Source organism: Protopterus annectens, chromosome 5.part0 (genome assembly GCF_019279795.1).
Source record: "Protopterus annectens isolate FY-2018-M chromosome 5.part0, PAN1.0, whole genome shotgun sequence".
In the NCBI taxonomy this organism is placed as follows: Eukaryota; Metazoa; Chordata; order Ceratodontiformes; family Protopteridae; genus Protopterus; species Protopterus annectens.
In genome coordinates this window covers 1695078915-1695093100 of record NC_056735.1, presented here as the reverse complement: position 1 = coordinate 1695093100, position 14186 = coordinate 1695078915, and the positions used below count along the sequence as shown (strand labels likewise).

Below are 14186 nucleotides of genomic sequence, written 5' to 3'. Positions count from 1 at the left end.
TCGCATTTTCATTTGTTGTTTTTATATACTAAATGTTTTACTCCTGCACTGTAGTAGTAGTTACTTAACATTGTCTGAGGCACACAAAGGAAAGTGACACTTAAATCATAGTTGATCCAAGATGAGAGGAAAAGAGAGCAAATATTTTGAGGAAGGCTTATAGCCTCAAAGCAGTATTCATTCTGTATCAGAAAAGGACTATGTGAAAACCTTAACACTGTGCAGAAATTAGACTAGACATACAAACCATGAATTAAACAATCATCTGAGAAAAAAAAAATGAACTGTTGCTCTTAATCACTTTTGACTTAGGATTACATCCAGCTTATTATCAAGAGAGAAGAAGAGTATGATGAGATGGTGGTTAAAGAGCCTAGAACTGAAAATGAACGTGTTCACGCTGCTGATCTGCTAAAACTTGTTCTGGTAAGTAGAAAATACATGATAGTACGCATAAGTAAAAGTAGTCATATCAGCTTAATGGTTTTATGTAACAAATAGGAGCCCTTGTCAGATTATACATATTTTTAAATATTGGTTTCTCTGAATTCAACCAGTGAAATATTTCCATTTAAAAGCTGCAGTCTTCCTATGCTCATCTTTGTTTAACTCTTTTTTTTCATGTACACCACCCAACACTAGCATATAGATATCTAAAGTTACAAATCGCTGTAAAGTTGTCCCTGTTACTAATGCTGTTATACATCTGTACATCTGAAAATGTTTTTAAAATCATTTTGATAATTTCAACAACCCTTTTAGTAATATAAATGAGTGTGTACACGAGCTATTTTTCAAAAACTGGTGAAATTGCTGTTAGTTTAGAGAATGGTTATTACTGGTCAAAACCCTTTCAAAGGATTTTGGTTTTATAGTAACAAAAAATACATACTATTTGGTCAGCACACACACACACACACACACACACACACATGTAGATATATATATATATATATATATATATATATATATATATATATATATGTGTGTGTATATATACATTAGTACTACACATTAGTGTAGTACTAGTTATTATTGTTGGTATTCTTTCCTTTCTTTCCATACTTATAAAAAAAGAGTTTTTCTTCTGTCTTATTTTTTTTCCTCTTTTTGTCATAAGTATGTCTGAGAAAGGATCTGCTGGATTTAAGAAGTGTCTGAAATGTGAGCACAGATTGCTTATTTCAAATGCTCATACCTTTGTGTTTATTGTTTAGTCCCTCAACATCTTCAGGAGACTTGTTCCATTTGTAAAAAATTCTATCCCAGCCTCTAGTGGATAGGAAAAAATAAGCTTATCCTTAAAGGTTTACTATCATCCTCCTTTGGTGAAGCTATCTAAGAGGCTCAGTCCCAAGATACTAAGGCTAAGGAGTCCTTATCAAAATCTCCTAGGCCTTCTACTTCCTTAACTCCTTCCTCAGAGCCATCAAGGAAGAGACCAAAGTTGGATTTGAAAGTTTCTCAAAGTCCCTCCCCTTTGGATCCAAAGAAGAAAAAAATGGTGGATCCTATGTCCTCAGATCCAACAAGGAAACCCACGGATCTGACTGCTTCAGATCCGATAATTCATCCTAGAACCAGATATTCTCCTTTTTATGATCTAGTGCCTTCCATGGTTCCCTCCCCTTTTTTGGAGAGGTGCCAGTACAAGTCATCTTCTCTTGCCTCAACTTGTTCGTTCAGAAATTTGACTGAAGAAGATGTGGACAGAATGATGAGGAAGTTTCTGTCAGTGCAGATTCAAATGAGTGTTTTACTGGCTCCTACACCCTTGGGTCAGAAGGCCCATCCATCCACCACACCACCACTACTTGCTCCTTCTCTGATCCCTCTGGTTGCTTCAGAGTCCCTGGGTCTGAACCTTCCCAGTCTGTCTGGCTTGGATCTGAAGATAACCTTATCTTCAGATCCAAAGCTAACTCTTAGTGCTCTGGCTGATATTCTGGAATCTGGATGACTCTCAGAATCAAGGCTTCCTTGTCGGATCCGAGGCATTGGAGTTTACTCTGAGGGTTTAGAAGCTGTCTTTGCACCTTGGTGCTTAAACATTGGGTAGCTCGGTTCCTTTCAGGGCAGTTGAAGACAGTGGTCCAGAAGCCTGCCTTCTCAGAGCCAGGGTCTTCCCTCTCTCTGGGGTGGTTTGCCTTCAAGATGGTGAAGAGAGTATTTTCTGCTGCAACAGGATGGACAGAACCTACTTCCTTGGATCTTCAATCTAATTCCCTGATGTCTCTGTGCTTGGAGCCACGTCATTCTATGCCAGAGCCACAGCCAGCTTGTGAACCCCAGACCACCCAGCAGGGTTTTACAATCTCTTCTGACACTTCAAGTATCCCACTGAGGATGTCCCTAGGAAGAGGAAGTACAAGAGGAGGCACTTGGACTCTCCACAAGAGTCAGTCACTGAGAATACTGATTTTGATGAGGAGAAGGGTCTCCAGGATCCCCTTTGGAATGTGTCTCATTTGAAGACATCCTTGAGATCCTGAAGCCAAGTGGTGGTTGGACCTCCAGCAACCCTTCACTGGAGGAATCAGTATTTCTGGAGGCCTTTGATGCTGGCCCATCTACCTCCTGGGTTACTACACCTGCCAATGAGCTCATTGATTTGGTTTCTCGATGGGCATGGAAGGAGCCTGAATCAGCTGAGCCAATCCCTAAGAGGCCAGATCAAATTCTGGCCCACTGGTCAGGAAGGAATTTTGGAGTATGGGGGTGCCTGTTGATGCCATGGTCATGGTGGTGGCCACTAAGAAGGAACTGGCTGAAAAAAAGTTCCTATGTTCATTCCCCCTAACTGGCAGTCTAGGGAGATGGATAGGTTTGGGAAGTGTGTCTATGCATCAGTGACCTTTGCTCTTAGGTCGCTGAACTATTTGGCACATGAAAAGGGATTTGATCAGGGAGCTAAGTCCTTTTCAGGAACCATTACTGCTGAGGCTCAATCCTCTGTGGCCTCTCAGTTAGCTACCCTCCAATCCATTTCAAATTCATCCATGAGGCTTATTTTGCATGCAGCCGAAGGTGCCTCAAGGTCAGCGAGTTCAGGCATATCCATTAGGAGGCATGCCTTGTTGCACTTATGTGATGTTGCAGAGCCCTTTAAGTCCTTGTTTGTCAATGCTTCCTTTGACGGAAATTCATTGTTTGGCCCAAAAATGAAGGACACCTTATGCAGGTGTGAGAAGGATGTAAAGACCTTCTCGGCATTGGCTGTATGTTTCTTGACTCCTCAGTGATCCTTTTCTAGGAATCAATGTGGTGGTCAAAAAATATGGTTCGAAAAGTCCCAGGGTAATTTCCAGGACACACGTGGAAAAAGTTCCCTTAGGGGCAGATAGGGGGGGGACTCCAATGGACAACAATGCCCACTTTGTAGAGGAGGCCCACAGAACCAGAGGTCCAGAGATTCTTGATCTGATAGATCCTACCAGCCCTCCTGAAAGGAGGCCTTATTGTCCTCCTGTGGAGGCAATTGGGGGTCAATTATCCCTGCACCAGAGAGCCTTGCTAAACATCACAAAAGATACGTGAGTGCAGAGGATTATTTCCAGTGTTTATGTAATTCCCTTTTCCCTTCCACCTCCAACGTATGCAAAATTCCCAATGTTCCACCCAGTCAGAGGAAAGTAGCAGCACTAGAAATACAAAAGCTGCTAAAAAAGAGAGTCATCCAAGAGGTCCAGCCTGACCAGATAAAATATGGAACTTATTCAAGATTCTTTTTAATGCCAACTAAAACAGGGGACTGAGACCAACTGGATCTCAGCATATTGAACAAGTCAGTTTGACATACAATGTTTTGAATGGTCACAGTTCAGTCCATTCTCCCCTTCCTAGGCAAGGATGACTGGATGTGCTTGATAAACCTTCAGGATGCGTGCTATCACATAAAGATGAGCAGACAATCCAGAAGATACTTATGCTTCCAGCTGGGAGTCAGTCACTGCCAGTTCAGAGTACTGCCCTTTGGCCTCACCATAGCTCCAGGGTGTTTACCAAATGTTTGGCAGTGGTGGCTGCTCACTTGAGACTGCAGAGATTCCGTGTGTTTCCATATCTAGTTGACTGGCTCATTACCACCCCAACTAGGCATCTTCTAATGAGGACAAGGGATCAGGTACTTCAGATTTGTTTTCATCTGAGTATAGCCATAAATTACAAGTCTCAACTACAACCAAATCAAATTTTGGAATTCATAGGAACAGTCTTTAACATGACATCAGTGACAGCTTCTCTTCCTCTCTCAAGAGTACAAACTATCAGATTCCAAGTCAATAGAATAATGCACAGTACCAACATCTCAGCCCGGTTGATCCTTCAAGCATTGGGGTCAGTGTTGGCTGCCATACTCTTAGTTCCTCTAGCAAGATTTCATATGAGAATTCTTCAGTGGATGCTAGTAACACAATGGTCTAGTCTTTATCAGCATACATCAACACAAGTAACAATCACTCAGGCATGCAAGAGATACCTCTTGTGGTGGATTCATTTGGATCAAGTTCTACAAGGCTGTCCTTTCATTCTCCCTCAGCCCAAAGCCATGGTTACCATGGACACTTCTCATATTAGGTGGGGGGAGCATTTTCTGGAGAGAACAGTCCAAGGCACGTGGTCCCCCAAAATGGCCAACTCGCATATCAGTGCCTAGAGATGAGAGCAGTGTTTGTGGCGTTGCAGGCCTTCCAGGACTTTGCTAGTGGTGGACAGGGTATGGTGGGAACAACCTGACAAGATATAACCAATACCCTGAAAACCCAGTAAATCTCTGAGAGCTCCCAAGGACAGGCCTTATTAGAGTAAGGGCTTTCTGTTGATTTCAGTGTGGTTGCAATAACTCCCAAAAAGGATTTTTTTGTGAAAAGCTGCATGGTACATCCTCGTAATAGGGAGTCTAGGATGATGAACCATTTTGGGAAGTGAGTATATACCTCAGAAACTTTTTTCTTAAGAGTTCTAAACTGTGATACACATTACATATTTCCAAAGAGATGTGTTTGAACAGATCCTGGATTTTCTCTGGGAACCCCTACAATGGACACAAGAAAACAGATGGAAAACCAGCTTTCTTCTGTGTTATCCGTCATCCGTCTGTCAACAAGGCTACTCCCCAGTGCAGCCAGTGGGAAAGCTAAAGAAGCAGGCACTGGTATTGCCATGTGCCATCATGCCTGGTTGCAGTTACATGTTTTTGCAGACATCTTTAAGGCATCCTTTCTGAATGCCCCCTCCAACAGATCATCCGTATTTGTTCCCCAAGTGAAAGAAACTTTGGAAAAGAATGAATAAGAAGGGAGAACACAGTCTACAGTCAGCATCTGATTTGAGCATTCATCCCTCTTCATAGAGACCCCTTAATACACAGAGAGGTCCTTTAATGGATGTCATCCCAAAAGCAGAGAGAGTCAGCCACAAGCCCCCTCTGGCCAGTTGGCCCATTTATTACCCATCACTGGGGATGAGGGTTGACTTGGACGGGCCATCATTCAGACAACCATCTGGAGTACTTCAATGGTTTTCTGCTTCAGCACAACTGTTCCCCTTAGACAGTCAGCTTGCAGAGCAGAAGGATGATGTTCAATGGGCTGCCTACTCCGTTTGTCCCTAACTTCCTCAAGGCATGTTGCCAGCATCCTGCCTTGTCCCCTCCTCTCAAGCACTGGGTGTGATTTCCCCAGTCTCCACTGGAGAAACTATATTTTCCTATGTATTTTCCCCACCCCCTCCGAAAAGGCAGATTGTCCACACTTCTTACTTTTACTTCCTCCCTGCCTGACTTCTCCAGTGCAAGAGATATTGTTCGTATCCCTTTCACCTGGGTTGCAGTAATGGCTACCGTCCTCAGTGCCATGGAGCCAGGGTAGGTCAGTAGCATGATAAAATACAGAGAAGCTACCAAAATTGAAAAAATCATATCCACCTTTCTTCAGTACTGCTAACTGCTGGACTAAAAGAAAAGAATGTCACTATAAAAACTACATTGCCCTGTACATCACAAACCAAAGTATGCATTCTCCCTATTGTAAAAATATTCTGTCAGAATGTCCACATCCTTTCTCTTGCATAGCAGTATTTACAAAAAAGAATAATTAAGTGCCCAGTTTGACAGTGCCTGCATTCAGCAAATATACAGCATAAGCATCATCACATGCAAAGACAGACACATGCTCAATACTCCTGTCACCTCACCCCAGGCACTAGCATCAACCAGCAAACAGAAAACAAATGAAATTTCATAATACAATAACACTGTTTTATAAAATTAAGGCATTTCTTTATTAAATAATGTCATTGTATAGTACCATATTACATATATTAATTAAACCATTTAGAAATAATGATGGCAAGAGTTCTGATATGGCGGCATTGTAATGCAGCAGCTGGAATGTGCAACTCTGCAACAAGAGAGAATAATAGCAGATGTTAAGTTGTCAATCTCGCCTTCATTCTTGCTGGATGGGTTCGGAGCTGAACCTCGGCTCTGACTCAGCCTATTACTAAAGCTCGAGAGCTATTTTCACTGGCTCGAGGCTATACTATGTCCCATAATGCTAGGCGTTATATACCCAGATCTTGTTTGCCGCTTCAGCTACAAGGTTGCGTTTTCTCTGGCTCCAGGTTGTATTTAAAAATTCTTGTATCTACAGTTAGTTTTCCTTGAGATCCAGGATGATCCTCATTGCCCCTTACTGGCCCCGACAAGTTTGGTTTCTGTTCCTGCAACATCATCTACTAGAGCAGCCCTGGCATCTGGACCCATTGCCAGACCTTCTGACGCATCAATCAGGTGGGCTGCACCAATCCCTTCCATCTCTCAACCTCACAGCTTGGTTGCTCCACTTCCAACCCTAGCCAGGCTTCCCTTCATTTCTCAGTCAGTATGTGATATCATCCTTGCCTTTCACAAGTCTAACACCAGAAGGACGTATGCTAGTAAAAGGAAACGTTTCTCTATTTGGGCAAGGCAAAATCAAGTGGACCCTTTCACAGCTCCTGTCCAAACAGTTCTAGAGTTTTTGGTGGAACATTTCCAAACGGGCTCTTCCTCAGCCACTATCAGGGTCCAGTTGGCGGCTATTGCAAATTTCCACGTTTGCTTGTCAGAGACCAGCATTATGTCCCACAAGCTTTGCAAAGCCTTTCTAAAAGGAACCCTATTACTTAGGCCCCCGGTTAAAGACCCTCCTCCACCATGGAATCTAAATTTGGTGCTGTCTTCTTTAATTCTGCCTCCCTTTGAGCCAGCTGCTTCCTGCTCGTTAAAACTGCTCTTGTGGAAAACACTTCTTGGAGGCTATTACCTCAGCGAGAAGGGTTTCGGAACTACAAGCTCTCTCTGTGCGCCCCCCTTATTTTGTTTTTCACAAAGATAGAGTGTCTCTTAGGACTAATCCTTCCTTTTTACCTAAGGTACTCTCTGAAAAAAATCTTAATCAGACTATTGATCTCCCAGTCTTCTTCCCAAATTATACTGATAGAGCTGAGTGAAGACTACATTGTTTAGACATCCACCGTCAACTACGCTTCTATCTTGATAGAACAAAACAGTCGAGAAAATCAGAACAGCTCTTCCTGTCTTACGCGGAAGGAAAGCAATGCCTTCCAGTTTCTAAAGTAACCTTGTCCGTATAGTTTACCTCTCTTATCACGCTAATCTATCAGTTGAGGCATAAGGAGCCCCCTACCAAGCCTAGAGCTCATTCAACTAGAGCATTAGCTTCCTCAGTAGCTTTTCAAGCAAGGTTACCCATGGATTCTATTTGTGCAGTGGCCACATGGGCCTCCCCTCATTCCTTCATTTCTCATTACAAACTGGACATCGCCTCCAGAAGTCGGGCTGATTTTGGTTCCACTGTACTCAAGAGTCTGTTCCATTGAGCCACCCAGGACTAAGGTGCTAGGGACGCTGTCCCATCCAGCAAGAATGAAGGTGAGATTGACAACTTAACATTGAGAAGTTATGTACTTACCATAACGTTCCACGTTAGTTGTCTTCTTCTCACCTTCTTTCTTGCGTCCCACCCTCCATCCCCCTTGCCTGGAAAGACCTAGAGTATCTTGTGAGATATCTTTTATCACCAGAGTTATCTTCTCAGCTAGCTCTCTTGCTCCCTTTTTGGTAGCCCTTGTAAGAGATATATGTAGAAGAGCTTATTTTTACATATATTAGATAGATTTACTCTTTTCTTGTGGTGGGACATGTATGTCCATAGTGTTAGCTATCAAACGAGATCTGGGTATATGACACCTAGCATTATGGGACATAGTATAGCCTCGAGCCGGTGAAAATAGCTCTCGAGCTTTAGTAATAGGCTGAGTTGGAGCCGAGGTTCGACTCCGAACCCATCCAGCAAGAAAGAAGGCGAGAAGAAGACAACTAACATGGAACGTTATGGTAAGTACATAACTTCTCATTAAAAGCTAAACTAGTAGAAGAAAAGCTCTCAAAATGAGTGGTGGGAAGATAAAGAAGATGATGTGCAATAAAAGACAAATAAAAAAGAAGAAAAAAGAAGGCAGCAACAAGGTAGAAAAATGAAGCAGAAAGACACTTATGTAGAGGTGAGCATCCAGGTGATGTTAGAAGTGATCTAGGCTGAAATAAAAGAAATTAAATGAATGATGTAGTAGATGACGAGTTCACCTGATATAAGATAGAAGAGGCTGAACAAGCCCTGAATGAACTTGCTGCAACAATACAAAGCACAATGGAAGCTGCAACTGAACTGAAGGCAAGGCTGGATGCAGACAAAATGAGACTAGGTGGAAGCCAAATTGATAGAATTCGAAAACAGAGTGCGGAAAAAGAATATTAAACTGGTTGGGGTCCTGGAAAAGACATGAAGCTGGTTACTGCAAAAAAAGCTTTGAAAGAGTTGGTGCATCAATAGACGAAAATTTCAAACAAAGATATAAAATTAGAGAGGGCCCACAAAACAGTATGGAGGCCAAAAAGGGAAGGATTAGATAGGGGAAGGCGTATAATCATCTGCCTACAAATATATGAATTGAAAGTAAAGATACTAGAGACAGTGTAGAAGCAGGACATAAAATTATGGTTGGAGAGAAGCAGGTCTATATTGACCAGGACTTTTCTTTTGAGACATGACAGAAAGAGTAGTTTTTTGAAGAGGCAATCAGACTGTCCAAGCAGAAAGACTTAAGATGGCAGTTGCTATAGCCAACAAGTCTAAGGACTTTTATGTAGAGGTGCAGAGAGCACATTCAGTGACCCAGCATAGGTGCTCAAGAGGTTAAATAAACCAACGAACCACAGGTTGGCTACATTAGAACTGCATATCCCAAAGAGGTTGAAAAAGGACATGATAAAGGGCATTGACCAATAGAGAGGGGGTATGCAAAGATCACCACCCCACCCCACCTCATTTCAATGAAAGCAGCAGCTAAAGAAGGCGTGAAGATTGTAGAAGATGTGAGGCACAGTAATACTCAAGAAAAATTGAGTGGAAGAGATGTGAAAGGAGAAATCCCTGTGAATAAGACATCTGGACTGCTGCTTGAATATAAAATACTAATTTTGATTTCTATAAAGAGAATTGTAGAAAAACATAAAATCTGAAAAAATCAAAGGTAGGAGGGGGCTCTTGAGAAGGTCCAAAAGTGGCATGACACTTGTTTAACTATTTTGATGATAATTTAATTACTTCCTTAACAGTACTGAGTATGTAATGCTTGTGATGCACAAAGCCTTGTGGTGACTGCTAAAATGCAAATTAGAAAATAGCTGAGATAAAGGAAAGCCAGGGCTGGAAATGACACTGAAAAATGAGTATAACAGATCACCCTCAAACAGTATCAGCTTGAAGCATATGTAGTCAGGATAATCTGTTGCACTACTATGTTCTTAGGGCAAAATGTCTGTCAGTAAAAGACTGCTGAAATTTAAGGTAACAATGCAGATCTACAGCTGACTGTGTGTGTGTATATATATATATATATATATATATATATATATATATATATATATATATATATATATATGTAAGTTGTAAAAGGGTATATAAATGGTTTTGTGTTCTTTCATATTTTTTTCTTATTACATGGTATTATATAACTAATGCAAGAGGGTAAATTAAGCAACACATTCCCAACTATATTTAGGCTTCATTTCTTTAGGGGTAAGAAGGACATGAAAAACAGCAGATAGTAATAAAAGCATATAGTGAGAAAGGGGGACAGGTTAAAAGAGGGCAATGGAAGGCAGAGGGAAATATTGCAACTAACAAATAATAGTGTGAAAAGGCTGCAGATGTGGTACGTCTGATAAAGCAACTGCATTGCTAGTGCAAGGAAAGGGCAGAATGCAACCTACATAAGTTAAGTAGTGATGCAAACTCCAGAAATGGAAACTATTTGTAAATATGTATATAGTATGGAGTGTTACCAGGAGGAAATGTAGAGGAGGGACAGTGAAACAGGTAGAGAACCTAAGAGTAAAAGAAGAGGAACATGCAATTAGAACAGAGATAGATGGTTAGAAGTGGCATAGATACAAATTTCATATTAAGCAATAGGGCTATGAAGGTACACTAAACAACAATGTGATGAGTGAAAGAGGATGAATGGGAGAGAGGAAGAAGAGAAGTACTAGAAAGATATGTGGTAAAGGATGGAAGGGTGAAATCCCCACAGATAATTGCTAGACTAGGAGGGTCAAACCAGTGTAATGACTTAAAGAAACAAAATGTAGGGTAGGGTCAAGATAGCGTTTTGGAATGTAAATGGAATAGTAACGCTGTGAAATGAGATAGAATTCTAAGGCATGCCAGCGAAAAGAGGCACCAGATTTTGGCACCGCAGGAAACACATTATTGAATGAAGTGGCAAAGCAGTTGAATAGGATGGAGTATAAGGTGGTTGCAAATGTGTTGTGAGGGGCAAGAAGAAGGGGAGGATCCATTTTAATGAAAAAGCGCTTACTCTTTGAACTTGAAGGGAAGATAGAAGACCTCAAAGACATGTATGCAGGGATGAATGGAAGACTGTGTGGTAGAAAGATAAAAGTGGTGTCAATTTATTTCCCACTACAACTAAATATTAAGAGTGTATATAATGGTGGGATACTGAAGTGTAAAAATGCATAAACTAGATGTACATAGAGGCCCACAACACTTGAGAATAAGACAAGAAGGCAGATTTGTACTCCAATACCTGGGCTCTATGGGATGGGTGGACACATTGAAGTAGAGGGCACAGAGCAGGGGAGACAGGGATATTCCTTCTGTTCAAAAAGATATAAAACTTGGTGTAGGGTAGATTAGGGATACATTAATGTTGAATACCGACAGGTAGTGGATAACATGGAATGTGAGCCCTTGAAGCTTTCACATCATGCCATAGTCTTGTGAATCCTTAAAAACCAGGAAAAAAGGAAATTGCCTTTTCATTGGAGCTTTCTTTTATATCTTATAAAGACAGAGGAGGAAGGAAATGGCTAAAAGTGAGAATGCAGGAGTTTATAAAAGAGACAGAACAGTGGACAGCAGATAGGTGGGACAGATTTAAAACATATCTTAAGGAAAGAGTACAGGAAAGGGGTAAAAAGATAAATAGAGAAGGGAGGGAAATCAAGAATGCAATGACCAATGAATTGAACGTGCTGAAGGGGAAACGTGAAGGTACTAAGTCAGTTTTAGAAAGAGAAAAGGAATAGGAGCTCAGACAAAAAATACAAGGTTGAGAAGGTGAAAAAATTTTACTCAGAAGGGAAAAAATAGAGAGCCTATTTTACAGTAATACACCACAAACAATAAAAGCTCTAGTACTAAAACTGAAGCAGGGGAGATAGAAAGAGGTTTATTTAGATTAAAAGATGAGACTGATCAAGACAAAAGGAATACTTTGTAGGAGATATCAGAGAGATTTATAAGGTTCTACTAACAGCTGTATGGAGAAGAGATAGGGGTTGATATAAGGAGCAAGAATCATGAGAAGGAATAGTGTTGCCGGAAGAGCTGGTGGGATGGATTGGCAGACAGAAAATTGAAAGGGCACTGGGAAAGATGGAAAAAGAGAAATCCCCAGGATGGATGGGTTATAGGAGGTAGGCCGAAGAATAGACTGATGGGACCAACTGTTTAACTGAATTTTATAAGGCAGCGCCCCCCCCCAAAAAAAAAACATGCAAGCAGGCAATAATAGTGGAGATCCAGGGGTATGGCTAGGATGTAGACTGGTTGGCAGCATCTTTTCTCAGCTCTGCACTCAAAAGATATTTCTGACAGGAATTTTTAAAAACTAGATATTGTAGACAAACCTATTTTGTTGAATTACTTCTACTAATATCACTAGAAGTCTACAGTGCAAAAACATTGGCTTTAAACATTATTTTTCCTGTCAAAAACAAGAAGGAAGGTATCTGAATCTACTGAAAATGAACTTTTCTAAGCATACCACACAGGACCAGACAATGAAAAAGGAGATATAGTCTTTATTAAATGCTATACAAGACTTGTCAGTGAAATTTGACAAAATGAATACCAAACTGGACACTTTTGAGGAGAGATCTACAAAACAAATACAGCAACTACAAGAAATAATGACGCAACAGAAGTCTCAAATAGCTGACATAGAGAGATCCTTAAATGATACTGAGGGCAGACTCTCAGAACAAGATCTTCAGCTACATTTTTTATCACAACAAAATGCTTCATTACAAAATAAAATAGAGGATCTAGAGAACAGGTCCAGACAAAATAACCTTCGCATCTATGGGCTACCAGAGAAAACAGAGGGAGATAACATGGTGACTTTCCTTACTACCTTGTTACCAGAAGTTTTAAAATTGCCTGAAGCTCTTTCTTATGGAATTGAAAGAGCCCACAGATCCTTAATAGCTGCTTCATCAACCATCAAATCAAAAATCACGCGAGATCAATAATAGTAAAGTTTTTTCATCACAGGACAAGGAACTTATTTTAAAAACAGCATGGTCAACTTCTCCAGTTAAATACAAAGACAACATAATCAGATTTGATAATGATTATTCTGCTGGAGTTATAACTGCAAGAAAAGAATGTCTCCCTCTGATAAAGGAATTGAAAAAAAGACAACTTAAAATCCACTTGCTGTTCCCTGCAAGAATAAAAATATTTTTTACTGAAGGTCCTAAAACTTTTGACACTCTGCAAGCAACAGTTTCTTATCTTTCAGCTAATAAAACCTTGGATAATGTGGAAGAAATGGATTTCTCCCAATTTGGGGTTAGGCGTCACTTAGAAAAAAAATGAATGGAGCACTGCTGACAAGAAGAAGAAGAAACGATAAAAGACATGAAAAACACAAACATTATTGTCTTCTATTTGCTCTGTAAGGCAAAAAAGTTCTTTGAAAGCATTCATGCTTTACACATGTGTCAGTCTTTGAAACAATATAAATACAAGATAAGCAGGACATTTTATAACTACAGGAAACAACCTTAAAGAAAGCAAGGTAACATATCTTTCTCTATTACAGTGTAAATACTTACAGTCATGATTTTTCTAACTCTAAATGATGTTTAGATAGTTCATTTATAAATTACCTGCCTTTTACTGCTAGTATAGAATATGATGTATTTACACTGACATATTAATGTGGTGTGTTTAAATGAGCATGATTCCTTTTTATATTATTTACACTAAGCTGCATGAAATATCTAAACTGATGTATTTAATACACATAATAATATATAGAACTGATAGTAATAACTGTCAAAAAGTGCCTTGAAAAGTAATTATCTATTCTTTGATGCTAAAAGTGCCTTTTGACTAACAAACAACTGTTTGGCTTGTATATCTGCCCTTAATGTTAAGAAAACTAATAGAAGTTTAATGAGCTGGTGTTCAGTTTAAAAAAGCCCTAAAAACTTCACTTACTTTGTTTTTGTCTTCCCACCATGGTCACGAGCTGGGAACTCTTATTTTACCACCCCTGAATAAAGGTTCTTCAGTTAGAATCCATTACAGTGTGTTAAACCTTCTAACAGCACAAAATGAAAGTAAACAGTCATGAGTGATGTCAGCACTAAAACAAGACAGTATGGGTGTGGTGGCAGCTCCTAAGCTACTTAAAGTAACCAGCACACTATTTATGAGATGGCAAAGTGCTTTTACAGTTTTAACAAATATTAAAAGTACACTGAAGTACCTAATGAATTTAGAAGGTATCAACACATACATGAC

At 40.2% G+C, this 14186-nt stretch overlaps 1 protein-coding gene across 1 annotated transcript in view; it reads left to right on the top strand.

Moving 5' to 3' along the window:
• The window catches only part of SPAG17 (sperm associated antigen 17), a 3638922-nt gene that overhangs the window by 2898653 nt on the left and 726083 nt on the right, over positions 1 to 14186 (top strand). The window contains exon 37 of the mRNA XM_044071485.1: positions 313 to 426. Coding sequence (XP_043927420.1) covers positions 313 to 426 — 114 coding nt within the window. The remainder of the gene's footprint in view (positions 1 to 312; positions 427 to 14186) is intronic.